Here is a 15,587-nt window from a genome sequence, read left to right on the forward strand (position 1 = left end):
ACCCCAATTCCCACAATTCCCTACCATTGCTGCAGCTGCACGGGCCAAGTCTCCAGACAGAACGCAGCATAGGTCTGTGAGAAAACTAAGTAACCTTATCCTTTGCTGTGACAAGACTTTAAGTAAAAATTAAGTAACACTTATCAGATTTATCTAAACGACTAGTTGACTAATCTATTATAAGGAAGACAAGTGAAATAGACTGGTACGGGTTTACCTGAAGCCAAATGCTAACAGCTTAAAGTTGCAATGTAATGGAAGTAGTGAAAAATCTTTTATTCCTTATTGTGACGTACATATGGGTGAAAAAATAGATAGGGACTTCTATCATTCGGTTACCGATTGGATGGAGATAGATCTGAATGTGAGCCTGCAGTCTGATGTTTAACCAGAAGGTCAAGTAATGACATTTTGATTAAAAAAAGTATGCAAGGGTGAATCGTTCCCAATAATAAAACTACTTAAGAAAACTTAAGATTGGGTGATTTTTCATTTTGTGGCAACTTTAAGGGGTGTTTATGTAAGATGTGTTCATTCTTGTGCTCAAAAACAACTATACAAAGTGCAACAAAAAGCAAAATGCAGATGCATTTAAAATTTTAGATTATTTTAACTTGACATGGGAATCTTAAACTTCACTTCCATGGTGTGATGCCTTATTTAGACTTTTACAAGAAAGAAAACTTTGGGACAGAACAATGTCAGCGTGTTAATAAAAGCATGGCCGATGAATCAACCAACCAACTAGTTGGTTGTTGGACAACAAGTCGACTATCACTGCATATTAGAACTGTAAAATAAACAATAGATGCAACTGCGCCCTCTGGTCAGCTGCATGACAAGGATGATGTAACCATAGTCAGATCACATTCACAGCTATTCTTACCCCTAAACTATTTCAGGGCACATTTTTCTGAGCTCATTCAAAAGAGCACAGTGTAAAAATAAATTCTGCCATAACCAACATTCAATTGCGTAATAAATTGGCAATCACAATGTGAGAAAGGAACCACAATGAGGTAACATCAAAATACCAATAAGCAGAAAAGTTCTCAGAAAACAACAGAGACCAAATTGTCAAGAATTTACACCAATAAAAAAAGGATATTCAGTGTTTATTTTAAACACTATATTATTTTCTATGCACGTTTTCACAAGTACTGAACCATCATCTCACCTCTGTATTATAAGTACTGATGCCTGATGACTTGTAAATTTATTGAAATCATAGAGTGGACAAGATTATATTAGCACTGTTTATTCTATGCATTTGGCAAGTGATAGAGCATTTAGACCCGAAAACTGACACATGACATCAGACTTCATAGAATTCATAGATTTTACCCTATAAAACATGGTTAATATACATAATTGGGGAGTAACGGCACACAGAATTTACAGTTCAGTTCGTACCTCGGTTTTGGGGTCAATGTTCGATATGAGTTCGTTATATTTACATGTCTGGCCCCCCAGATTCCTGATTGCTTAAAATAAAAATAAAAAATGAAGGAACTGTTGATTTGTTACTCTAACTGCTCCTGTCTGCTTCACTACTCATAGTGGTTTGCATCTGTATCTCCGTATAGCTTTGTTTTGATATCTGATATTGTCTAATATTGCCTATCACATTAATCTGACATCGCTGGCTTTTTATTCTTTTAATCTAAATCTCTATCACAATGCGTTATCATTTTGCTAGCCTGTTAACTTGTTATCCATGCCTACCATCTTTTTCTTTTGTGCTCCTTTTTCTACGAGTCCATCTAACAACCGGTGAGTCAGATCAGTCTACAAACACGGTGAGTTATGTCATCCTCTCCTTTTATTGTTACTTGCACTGCCTGTCACATGTTCAGTATAGCTTTCTCTGTCAGCGACGAGGGATTAACATGTCATAAACGCAGGGAAATAGTCAGGTTGACAGAGAAAAATCTCAGAATTAGAGACACGCATTCAAACTTTATTCGAGGATAGTAAGAATGTAAGGGCTTTAGACGCTGTTTTGGATGCGACTAGCGTAGTTAACTCCGTACATTGTTCGGTTCCGGCTTTAGAGACCGCACAGCAGGGCAACCAGGTGACTGTGAGACGGCATAGTCACGGGGCAAAACACCGCTCTTCCATTCCAATTAGAACATCAAACAGGTTCTCCCCACTCAGTGACGCAGTCATTGAGAATCCTGTTGAAAGTGCCCTAGTTATTAGCAATTCTATTACACGGAACATGAAAATAGAGACACCAGCTACAATAGTCACATGTTGGCCGGGAGCCAGGGAACCAGACATTAAAGCAAATTTAAAAGTGCTGGCTAATGCTAATCGTAAATACTCTAAGATTATTATTCACGTCGACACTAATGATGTCCGACTTCACCAGTCGGAGATCACTAAAATTAACATTAAAGAGGTGTCTGAACTCGCAAGTAGGATGTCAGACACTGTAATTTGCTCTAGACCCCTTCCTGTTCGTCGGAGTGATATGATACTTAACAGACTATCATCACTCAATGGCTGGCTGTCTATGTGGTGTCTGCAGAATAATATAGGGTTCATAGACAATTGGAAAAGATTTTGGGGCAGTCCGGACCTGTTGAAAAGAGATGGTATTCATCCCTCCTGGGATGGTGCCGCTCTTCTCTCTAGAAATATGGCACAGTCTTAGAGCTGAAACATGATAAACTGGGGCCCAGGTTAGGAAGCAGACAGACCGGCTAAACCGACCATCTGCTAGCTTTCTCACATCACAGAAGTCCTAGAAATCCCAACACATATAAACTCTATATATCATCACATAGAGACAGTGTCTGTACCCTGAATTAGTAAATATATATATATTATATAATATATATATATATATAAAACCCTCACAAACTCATTTAAGAGTAAAAAATTGGTGTTCAACAAATAAAAAACAGATACTGATGAACAAATGATAAAGCTTTGGTTGCTGAATATTAGATCTCTTTCTTCAAAAGCACTTATTGTAAATGATATTATCACAGACAATAATCTAGATGTGCTGTGTTTGACAGAAACCTGGCTAAAACCAGACGATTACATTACTTTAAATGAGTCCACGCCTCAAGGTTACTATTATCGACACGAGCCGCATTGGAAAGGCAAAGGGGAAGGTATTGCTGTAATTTATAGTAATCTTTTGAGTATATCTTCAGTATTACTCAAAAGTCTTTCAAATATAATTCCTTCAAAGTGATGGTGCTTTATGTAACGTTATGTAATGTAAGTGACAAATCCCATTTGACATATGTGCTGGTTACTGTATACAGGCCACCAGGGCACCATACAGACTTTATCAAAGAATTTGCTGATTTTCTATCGGAGTTAGTACTGGCTACGGATAAAGTCCTAATTGATGGTGATTTTAATGTCCATGTAGATAATGAAAAAGAGTTAGACAACACGTGTCAAGACCCACTCATTGTCGTACTTTGACCTAATTATTATCATACTTCAGATCTAATATTTTCACATGGAATCGATTGATGCCTTTGAAATTCTGCAACAGAGCGATGACATCTCAGATCATTATCTAGTCTCATGTATACTACTTTTAGCCAAGGCTGCAAAACCACCTCCCTGCCACAAATATGGTAAACTTATTGGTTATGATTAACTTGTTTTGCGTAGCCTACGCTGTCATTTTCTTTGCCACCGCATGTTAATGAACTTTCACGCACAATGGTGGATGCACAAAGTTCAATATTACAGTTTTTCAAGAATTCATAGAAAGATGAGCGAGCCAAAGAAAAACTTCACCTTTCCACGAGGAGACAGCGAGTGAAGCGGCAACTGAGGCTTCCCATTTCCGGGAGATCAGTGAAAGGATTTGAAAACGGTAAAACTCAACTGTTTAACTCTAGGGGAGTTGGAAAATGAGCCTATTTTCAAAAAAAGTGGAGTGTTCCTTTAAATGATGTCTAACATTAGCCATTGGCTAATAAATTGTTAGATTTTACTCGCCAGTGTGTGAGTTAGATGCTAAGTTTAGCACTCATCGAACAACCTGACTAAGCGCTTGGATTTTTGCTCTCCAACTCCAGCGATCCTTAAAGCGCTCTACTTCAGTTCATCTCAATGGATGTACAGTAGGGGTGTGACGAGACAGGCATCTCACGAGACGAGACGAGACTCGAGATTGTGTTCACGAGACGAGACAAGATGACGAAATACGTGACTAGAAAAAATATTCTGCAGGTGTATTTGAAATGTTTTAACTAATCATCTTGTAATCAATGTCATTTCAGTTCTACTTTCTGAGTATGAATTATCATATGCAGTAAAAGACAACAATACTCAAGTACTGTAAAAGGTTTTGCCACTAACTCAACTAACTGGCTTCTCTCCTGTGATTTCAGTCCCTTCAGACCTTACTGTACATGATTTATAACTTTCTACAACTTTTGACCTCCTAACTAGGCCTGCACGATTCTGGGAAAAATATGAATCACGATTTTTTAGCTTAGAATTGATATCACGATTCTCTACAACGATTTTTTTTCTCATGAAATGTAATGTTTATTGCACACATGAACCATGACAAAACAAAACAAATTGGAAGTACCAAAAATATTTGTTTTGGCACCTATAGAACATTGCACATCACCACAAGCCTGTAGAGGCTTCAATATAGAACTACCGCGCTCGCTTGACGAGTGAAACACGAGACTAGCGTTCACACCAAACGCGAATAGAGCGTCAAATTCGCGTCTACCGCGTCTAGTTTGCCGCTAGAACATTTTGAATGCATTCGCGCGTCTAGAGCGAAATAGACGCGCGTAAAAAACAAGCGTATGAAGCGAAATTGACACGCGTCCGAGGCGAAATCCGCTTCTTGTGGGAGGGGCAAGTGCTAGGCGGTTGTCTGTTTGCAAGATGGCTGATGTTGATCGTGCGTTCATCGAGAGAGATACCGCTTTGTTTGTATTTGCTCTGGAGAGCAGAAAAGCGGCGTAGGAGTCAGCGTCGCGGGAAGGCTGCGGGTCGATAAACGTGTACGTGACTCAAAAGTGAAATGTGTCCAAATTACCAGGTAGCCCAATCTCCTCACCGACACTCTTCCAAGCGAGGGCCTTCTTATTCCTGTCTGAAGTATGAACTTCTGTCATAAATCTCTGTGTGACTGCTCACTGATAATATCAGTCGTTCTTCCATTTTGAATGAGTGACTTCGGACGGGCCTGCCGCCACAGCAGCAAGCAGGCTCCTGATTGGCATAAATTCGCGCCGCGTTAACCAAAGTTCAAATTTTTCAACTCGGGCGTCAGACGCGAATTCGCGTCAAACGCTAAATGCACAAAAAGCACCATTCGCGCGAAACGCCTCATTCGCGCCGCGAGACGTCCAGTGCGCGTAAACGCGTCTTTACATTGACTTAACATTGAAATCATTCGCGCCAGACGCTCTATTCGCGTTTGGTGTGAACAGGCGCTTTGTCGTTGGCTGAGGGTGAAGAGCGGTCCTTTCAAAATAAAGGCTGATTTTTTTTTTTTATTTTTTTTAAATCGAAGTCATTTAAAAATTAAATCTTGAACAGGGTGAATCGAGATCGCGATTTTATAACGATTTATCGTGCAGGCCTACTCCTAACTGAACTCCTTTCCACAAACTGATCATAGAAATAAAGACAGTATAAATAAAAATGGTAACACTTTACAATAAGGTCTCGTTTATTAACATCAACTAACAATGAGACTTAATAAGATTAAGAGAAAACTGTTATTCATTTTTATGGTAACACTTTACAATAAGTGCAACCATAATCGCACTCTCTCAATATTCAAAGTGCAAATAAGACCAAAATTTTTCTTTGATACAGAGCTAAGAGATGGTTACAACTACACTGCCCAGCCTAAAATAGCTTTCATATTGAGAGATATTTGCATTCATCAGGGAGCCGCTTTCAAAATGCGGGGTATTGAAAGCGCGTTTGAATGTGCGCTCATGTTTACTTTCACTTTCATTGATCGCACGTACTCTGTAAATATGGAGCTGCGGCGATCGTTATCCAACTTAATTAAATGTTTTTTATTTAAATACAAAGCAAAACGACAGTGGAGGCGTAATGTAAACGTAGCGGTGGCATATTCTTTCCAAATCATCCTAACACTCTGTCATGGCAACATCACTACTTTTCGCCTCAACGAGAAATCACGTCACAGTTTAGTCTCGCGAGATCTCGTGACACGAGATCTCGTCACACCCCTAATGTACAGCATCCTAAACTCTAATGTGAAGGCACACACTCACCATCACTTACCTGAGAGCACTCAGTGTTTCTCTTACGCACATAAAGAGAGAGAGAGAGAGAGAGAGAGAGAGAGCAAGAAAGTCTTACAAACCATGCGGATTTGACACGCTACATGTAAATGATATTCTTTATTTTCCTGTCAAAATAACATAGTACATTTGGAATTATTCTAAGTCTTTAAGAACAAACAAATGCAACCTCCAGTTTCTCCAGTAATGGGCGGAACTAATGCGCAAACAGCAATCTCATTGGCTGGTGCTCCCCTATTATTGTCCGTTTTGATTTCAGCATATCAGTTCGAGCAAATGCAGACAACGTAATATTCATGAACCCAGCAGCTCATCAATCCTTAATGCGTTTATTTTGTTATTAGTAGTAGAATTAGCAGTAGTATTATTAACTTATTAGCAGGCTTTTATTGTTTTTTGTTTTTTCAGTAACACTGAAAGAACAATAATGTCTTAAACACCACCCAGTAGGGCTGGGCGATGTATCGAATGCTTTTGTCACGCGCATTTCTTCAGTAAAGCCTGTTCCCCGATTGCCGCTAAATCGCCATCACCTGCTTTCAAATGAAGCGGCATTTAATAGACAGAGCCGTAGTTCACTGATAAGACACGCAATATCGCGTTCAATATCGACGGCGATACATATCGATATTGAACGCGATATTGCGTGTCTTATCAGTGAACTACGGCTCTGTCTATTAAATGCCGCTTCATTTGAAAGCAGGTGATGGCGATTTAGCGGTAATCAGGGAACCGGCTTTACTGAAGAAATGCGCGTGACAAAAGCATTCGATACATCGCCCAGCCCTACCAGCCAGTGCTTGAAGTTGAAAAATAAAAGTGCCGGTACTCCCGATGTTCGATTCAAAACGGAGAAGTGAGAGCGCAGTGGGCTTTCATACATGCAACATGTTGGACGTGCCGGTACACAAGGAAAACTGGCGGTACACTAAAGATAAATATTGAGAAGTGTACCGGCCCACTTCGAGCACTGGCACCACCACCAGTTTAGTTAAAATCATATGCATTCATACATTTTCATTTAAACATGGTTACCAACTTTTAGTTCTAATTACTTAAGTTCTATAGATCATTAATATCATAAAATATCTATATATCATTAAATAAGGCTTGATTATCATAATATCATAATATAATGCCTGATTGACTGATCTTTAGAATGTGCTTTTCTGATATCACTTATGACTATCTAATATCTTTATATCTAGTAACTAAAAAATTGACTAGCCACTGGCAATTTTATTACCACGGTGTATAAAGGAATATATAAAGCAATCAAGGTGTATCAAGGTTTAGCTAGACTATATTATGCAATGAGATGTGAGATAAGTATGTTCTCTTCCAGCACATTCCAGTACAGTCCAGTGTATTAAAAAAACCCAAGGTGGCTCTGTCACACTACGGGCCACTGTCCAAGCATTCCTGAGTGCCATGGCATCAGATATCACCCCAAAGGGCAAAACGCAGCAAAGGGTACAAAGTGGACTTAGAATACCATAAGGACACATGACAGGCAAGGTGTCTTGAGACCTGACATGATTTGCCCTTTTTCATCAGAATGCCACCCAATTTCACTCTCATGTAAATTAAATGTCACACTAAACACACTATACTCTGTTCTTAAAGCAATATTTTGAAACAGAACCCACAGAGCAAACACTAACACCAAGCAAAAGCATATTCGATGAGCTACGCAGAATCTAAATCATGTGCCAAGCTCAAAAAAAAAAAAAAAAACCTGCATTAGGCCAGATACACAACAGTGAGTAAAAAAAGACATACCGAGAATATCGTAGCTCCTCTGGTGGTCCTCAAATTCATAACATCTCCCCAGAAATCCTGCATTTTTCACAGACCCTGGGGAGGAACTTTAAAATTTCGTCACTTGGGGAAACTCAAACTGCACTTAAGACCGCAAGGGCTTCAATGATGCAGTCACTCAGGTCCGGAGATACTGATTATTCAGCTGGCTCATAAATATGGTCCGCTAGATAAAGATGTTAAAACCAAAGATCAAAAGATCAACCTAAAGCATTAAAACGTAGTTAAAAAAGCAAAAAGGAATGACAAGCTACAATCAGGATCTGTGGAAGAGGAAGTCCACGCATTTCCTAAAAAATGGCAGTCTGCTTCTACCAAGATCTGTCACTCTGACAAGGAAGCAGAAGTGAGAGAGAATCCTGCAAGTCTCTGCCAGTGCACACTTCTTATGCTGACGTCGGATGGGTCTCACTCCTGGTTGCAAAGACCTAAACAAGAGCCGATATTTATATCCGAGAGCCGTTTCAGTGTGTGAGGGTGTGTTGTTGTGAGCGTGCATGTGTTTTTCCACGAGCACTGGAGCTATACATGGCCTGGGAAGCCAGGATAGCATGCCAATGCTCTGAGCAGTTAAAGGGCATGAAGCAATATCAAAGGCTACTACACTAAAGCTAATATAATCACTAAATAATCAACAATCCTATGTCGCACAATTAATCACTTATTTACACAGTGTCTATACCTTTTGTTGTTATAGGAATCATAATAAATCACATGGAGGATCCTTTCATAATTACTTTTCATTTCATATATAATATGTAATATACAAGTAAACAGAGTTTTTAGTGAACCCACTACTGTACGGTTGAACCAAAGGGTCCCTGCAATATAAAGGTGTCTAAAGCTAATGGAAAATTACAGTAAAAAGATGATATTAAATGTGTAAAAGAGAATAAATGTTGCTATCACACAGACACAATGCTTCTGAGCTGTAAATATGCACACTAATACTATGCTCTTGAAGAGAAAGAATGCATACCTGTTGCCCCTGACAACAGAGTAACCTTTGTAGGAAGTTGTGCCATTCAGCCAGTGAATCTGTTGATGCCTATAATTAAATCTGAGAAGCCGCACAGTCTGTGTGAATGACGGGGGCTTTATCGAAGAATAATAAAATAAAAAAAGTCCCATTCTAATCTAGGAGGAACCCCTGTTATATGGTTTGTCTGAAAGAAAGTTCATGGAAACAAATGAAAGGTCAAAACGATTAATCAGCGAATATTGTCATTTGATGTACTGAGCTTTCAATATTTCATGTGGAAAAGTGTTTTTGTGCAAAAAAAAAACCTGATCAACAAGCACAAACGGGTTACCTGAGCCATATTCAGGTGACTAAGCATCAATCATGTCAAAGCATCACAGACACTTAGAAAGCCCCTGACCGTGTAAAGCTCACTCCAACTTAGATTACACTGAAATACTGCTACCCTGCAGGCACCTTTCACTTATATCGTGGCAATGAGCAAACAAAATAGCTAAGCAAAAAATCATGTGTGAAGTGCAATCATGATGATGTAATGCAATCAGAATGTGACCTAGGAATAATGATCATATCAACAAGTTAAACAACCTACATTCTTATAAATGATGCATAAGTTAATAAGGCTGACTGATATGGCTGATACTAATAATGTCATTGTGTGTAATAAAAGTAAGCTGCACAAACAAGGTGACATGTGAAACACAATATGAAGAGAGAAGACTGAAAGATGTAACAAGTTATTCAGTCAAGAGCAATGTGTAATTTTTTCTTTGTATTTTGCTCCTTTTACAACATGTAATATAAGCCTGTGGTGTCCCCAGAATGTGTCTAAGCTCAAAATACCCCACAGATCATTTATTATAGCTTGTCAAATTTGCCCTTATTTGGGTGTGAGCAAAAACACGCTGTTTTTGTTTGTCCCTTTAAATGCAAATGAACTGCTTTTCCTGGCACGCTTTCTAAAAGAGGGCAGAGCTTTAACAGTTCGCGCTTCGGCTGCTCAACAACAACAAAGCTGGAAAATCTCACACAGCCAAAATGACGACTGTCAGTAACGGTGTTCAGCCTTACATTGTTCAAACCAGAGTCAGACACTGATGGAGAGAATCAGGAAGAAGTTACAACTTTTAGAATGCAACTGGACGTTTCTAAATGGTTAATGGATAAATTTATGTAGTTGCTGTGGAGTTGATTCAACTCATCGACTAGCGCATGCCGTCATGTTAATCTTTTGTGCAAAACCCACATAAATAGCGTACCTGTTTGCCAAACAGAGCCATATACACAAGGCTAACATTTATGATTGCTATCAAATGCTGTGAATGGTCTAATATTTTTTTTTACAAAATATTGCTTGGACAGAAACTCTCCTTTTTTAGCAATCGCGCTTGCCAGGGTCAACTTCCAAGCTAACAAGACTCTAAATAGTGCTCTGTGCTCATCTGTGCAGCCAATGACATAACAGTTAGCATGCTTTGCTCAAACTTTTGCCATGACGTTAGAACAGGTACACCGTTGCCGCTTGCAAAAACAAAATGGCAACGCCGTGGGTGTAAACATACAGATTCATGGGGCAGTAATATTATAATAAGATCCCCTTCCTACATCACAAGGGGAGCTAAATCTGAGCAGCTCATTTTCACACATGCTTTCAGAGAAAGGCTTACCAAAACAAAGTTACTTGGGTGACAGTTTGGACATTTAAGCCATTTTAGACGATTGGATATTATTTTGAGCTACCGTGCTCGTGCACCTGCATTGTGGCACGAACACTAATACAAATAGTAGCTGCGTAAAACGCAGAAACTAGTTGTCAGCTCTATCCTGTGATTTATCACTAAGGTAGCTTAGAAATTCAAAACTTATTATAGCATATATTTTTCTACTTTTGAAGAACTATTTACAACCCACAGCTTCACAATTAATAGAGAGACGGCATGACTAATTCACACACGCAATCGCTCATACTAATTTATCTTTATATGATTTACAATGAGCAGAAATCTCTAAGAAATGTTACGAACCATAGATAAAATACTGCTAATAGTGAGCTATGTCAGATCACTCTTCAATAGGAAAAATATCCCACCTTTTAATAGTCAATCATATTTACAGTACAAACCTTGTCAGTGAACTATGAGGGCAAAAACAAACAAACAAACAAAATAATCATTCAGTAATCGTAATCGTAATCGTAAAATGTTCAATTAATTGAGGTTTTGATTTTAGGCCATAATTTTCTATTTCTGTCCTTCCATAGACAGCGACGCGACTACCACTTTGACGCATCAAAAAGTTCATAAAGAGATCGTAAAACTAATTCATATGAATTGAGTAGTTTAATCTAAATTTAATATTGTCCCTTTAACATTAACATTAATGAGCAATAAATTTGTTACAGTATTATTTATTAATCTTTCTATTAACAAAGACAACTTTTGATTTTAATAATGTATTAGTAAATGTTGAAATTAACATTTACTGAGATTAACAAATGTGCATATTGAGCATATTAACTAATATGGTTCACTGTTAACAAATGAAAACTTACTACAAAGTGTTACCATAATTTTCTCAGATACACTTAAAACAGACTAAACTAATACTAGGCACAGGCAAACAGACTTTGCACCGCTGAACAGTCTCAAACCCTCTTCTCACCTAAGATTAACAAAATCTTGTACAACACAAAAATGTGAAACAACAAAACCCATGTGAATAGAGGTTTTGTTATTAATAAAAATCTGTAAAAAAAATTAAAAACATCCCACCACTTCTGTGCTCATTTATTATTAATGAACTGCATTTTAGAAGAATCTCTCTCAACATATGTAAACAAGTGGGACCGGAAAGACTTGTTGTGAATTATCTGTAGCAGAGCAACTGTGTTGCCTACTGCACACAGACAGACAGGTCACAGCGCCTCATACTACTGTTCCCAATTACTCTAAACCTGCTGAGCTTATGGCTGTGCCCTCTGTGGCTTTATCAACAGCATTGTCTGCTGGGTCCCAGCACTCCCGAGAGCTGCTGATCCTCCAACCAGAGAACAATGACAAACTTCCTGTCTAATCTTCCATTCTGAACCAGTTCTGTAACGTTACCGCACACTCAACGAACCATGAAATCTTCCCTCATTGCCAATATCCCGATAGAATCATGGCAGAGAACAGGCATGAGGAACATCATTGTCCTGAAGACACCTGAGTGATGAGTAAGCAACAGGTGGAAATTAAAACAAGGCTTTTTGTTACACACCAGGAACTGGCCATTGCAACATTTTCAGATAAATAGAATGCTAACTTTGTTTAGAGACATCTAAACAATATACGTAATTGCACAATAACTTACAAGCATTTCCTTATCTGGATTCCAGTCTTACTCAGATTTGGACCTTAATCATCATTACATAATACTCACAACAAACCGGAGACTAATAATTGTGGGGAAAACACAAGATAGTGATGTAAGCAAGTCAGAGATTGTTATCTTTAAGTATTACCAATACTTTAAAAGTGTAAACCAAAAAAAAATCAGTGTAGCGACTGTTTATATGAAAACATAAGCCCTTATTGTTGCTTTACACACTTTGAAAAAGATAAATCATAAGTAACAGTATTCACACTGCCTATTTAAATGTCAATAAAAAAAAAAATCATAGACGTGACAAATCAAGCAAAATACCATGTAAACACACCTGACACTCCAAAAATAATACTATCTTTGCACCAAACAGGTCGTCCAATGTCTATTTCTGATTTTTACTGATGACTCTTCAAATCCATTGGACTTTGGATGTTATGAGACATAAACTGTTGGATGTTATTAGACGGGTGCTTACTGCAATTTAGTGATGTTTCTATTGAATTTACAAACATTGTATGTATTTATTTATATGAGCTTATATACTTAACGACTTATAGGGATAGTTCACCCAAAAATGAAAATTCTGTCATCATTTACTCACCCTCATGTTGTTCCAAACCTGTATACATTTCTTTCTTCTGCTAAACACAAAAGAAGATATTTAGAAGAATGTTGTAATCAAATAGTTGATGGATCCCATTGACTTCTGTGGTACTTTTTTTTCCATACAATGGAAGTCAAACCCATATTCATCAAAATATCTTCTGCTGAACACAGAGAAATTCATACAGGTTTGGAAAAGCATGAGGGTGAGTAAATGATGACTTTTTGGGTAAACTATCCCTTTAAGAGTTGTTACTATTGCTTTGAGTAAATGATGTAGTACTGTACACATGGAAGTGCATCAGGGCTGTTAGTATCTACAGATGACAAATAATTTGTGAAGAGAAGGAAATATATACGGAAGTTGTTATGACTACATGGAAAATAAGCTTTTAAAGAATGAGAGAGAGAGAGAGAGAGAGAGAGAGAGGGAAGTGCACACTACATGTAAACAGTAATAGCAGAAAGAGAGAAGAAGAGAATAATCAATTGTTTACTATACAAATTCACATTACCTAGGTTTACAAAGATAGTCCTCTAAGTGATAAAAACGAGTGGACTTCAATCATAATTCTGAAAGGATGATGTGATTATGACTTTTTTTTATTATTATTCTGGAATAATGCATCACTATAAAAGGGAAATGATGGTGGTAACAGTGACAAACAAAAGGAAATATTTACGTTTTATAAACAGCAGCAAATTTCAGCTAAAAACTAAATGTACATACAAAGAGAGAGAATATGCTTGTATTTTCCTGTATATTCAAAATGTGCCCAAAAGACGAGGACATTATTGTGAGGAAAGAAAATAAAACATACAACAAAAGTTATAACGTTTATGTATGTTTATAAATCCTTTATCGTTCCAGAGAGAGAGAGGGAGAGAGAGAGAGATTCATCGTCTGCTCCGCTGGTCTTTCACCGTTATTGTGACGCAATGATCTAAACGACACTTCCTGGCAGAAGCGTGATCACCCCAAAACAATGAAAGTATATTTCCACAGCAATACAATCTCAAATCAAACACGTTTCAAGTCCACTAAGACGATGTGGATGTTCCTGGGTCGTTAACAACCCAGAGAAAGTGATGCTTTAAACCTATCCCACCATCCGTTTCCCTCATCCCCGTCCCTTTTCTTTCTTTGAAATAAACGCGCGCAGAAACGCTCTAGGCTTCCAAACTCTCATCTCTAAAGAGACAACAACAAATAACTTTATGCTTACTGTGGTCAGGAGGGGTTTCATCTGTTCATTGCTATCTTCCTCCATTTGTTCGAACTGTCCACTTCTTCCGTCCCTAGCCGGAGACTGATTTGAATATGATATTTCGAAAAGCCCCTTCGCTCGTGTAACAGCCACTGAGCGCGTGTGAATGGTATTTTTACATATATCTGGGCTTGGCAAATCCCGCCCTTTTTGAGATTGACAGGTGATTTCATCCGTTCACTCTCAGGCGACCGGCTTTTTTCTTAGCCAATAACATCGCCGGAACGACGCTTGGATATTAATATTAATAAGAAGGGAGGGGTTGATTGGCTATTGGGTGGTCTTGTACAAAATCTATTAGAGAAGCGGTGAGGATGAGGATGATGATTTGAAAGAAGTATTATGGTGTTATTAAGCCTAATGTGTTGTAGAATGAGTGATAACAAAAACAAAAAGGAATGTCAAGGTAAAACTATCCAACCACTCAACAGCCTATTATAAGCAGGGATTGTTTGTACAGCAGGGGTTGACCTTTGCAGACCCTTAACCCCAACCTTGACTCCCAGCCAACACGAAGAAACAATACACTAAGTTTATAATACATTTTATTATAATAATAAAAAAAAATGCTTATCAGATCCTTATTTAAATTTCTTTGGTAGTCCTCCCCTGTTTGACAGGGCTGATTTACAACAATTTGGATGAAAAAAAAAAAAAAAACATGTATTGTAAGGAAATTTTTTATTTACATTTAAATGCATTTAAATTTGAGGGGTTCTGACTTTTTTTGAACCAAGTACCCATCTGTTATACACACTGTTTGCAGACCCTAAATGTATCGTATATTGTAGTTTGGTACAGTATTTAGAGTCAATTTGTTAATGCCTAATGGAGGTCCATCATATTGCACATATTTTTTTTTTTTTTTTTTTTATTGTTCTTTTGTCAACATTTTCATTTAAATTTGTTAAGATTTGTTTGTTAATAAAATTTGCTGTGGCAAATCAAGACCGAAACAATACAATGCCCAAATTCATTTGTATTTTTTATTGATGGAGTAACACAGTTTAGGTGGAAAAAGATTAAATAAGTTTTATTGAAGATTAAAGGTGCTAAAGAGGATGTTTTGTTTTATACATTTTTGCAATATTACTTGAAACTGTCTTTACTAACTGATAAAAGACTATTTATTAGGTGCACTGAAAGGAATAATATCAATATACATCATCTGTGCACGAGGTAGGGCCTTAAAAACATCAGCCAATCGTTTACGCGATCATCGGCCCTCTGGCTTGTCAATCACTGCCGTGA

The 15,587-nt window shown here is 37.8% G+C and overlaps 1 protein-coding gene across 15 annotated transcripts in view; it reads right to left on the reverse strand.

Annotated features, from left to right (window-relative positions):
- Positions 1-14,431, reverse strand: part of slc4a7 (solute carrier family 4 member 7) — a 52,707-nt gene extending 38,276 nt beyond the window's left edge. For 14 of the 15 annotated variants that reach the window (XM_067410308.1, XM_067410321.1, XM_067410364.1 and 11 more), the window contains exon 1: positions 8,079-8,543. In XM_067410308.1, coding sequence (XP_067266409.1) covers positions 8,079-8,141 — 63 coding nt within the window. In that variant the 5' untranslated portion in view covers positions 8,142-8,543. Of the gene's footprint in view, positions 1-8,078; positions 8,544-14,294 lie in introns of those variants that run through there. The other variant, XM_067410280.1, reaches the window with a different exon arrangement.
- Positions 14,432-15,587: the final 1,156 nt, after the last annotated feature.

Source organism: Chanodichthys erythropterus, chromosome 2 (genome assembly GCF_024489055.1).
Source record: "Chanodichthys erythropterus isolate Z2021 chromosome 2, ASM2448905v1, whole genome shotgun sequence".
NCBI lineage: Eukaryota > Metazoa > Chordata > Actinopteri > Cypriniformes > Xenocyprididae > Chanodichthys > Chanodichthys erythropterus.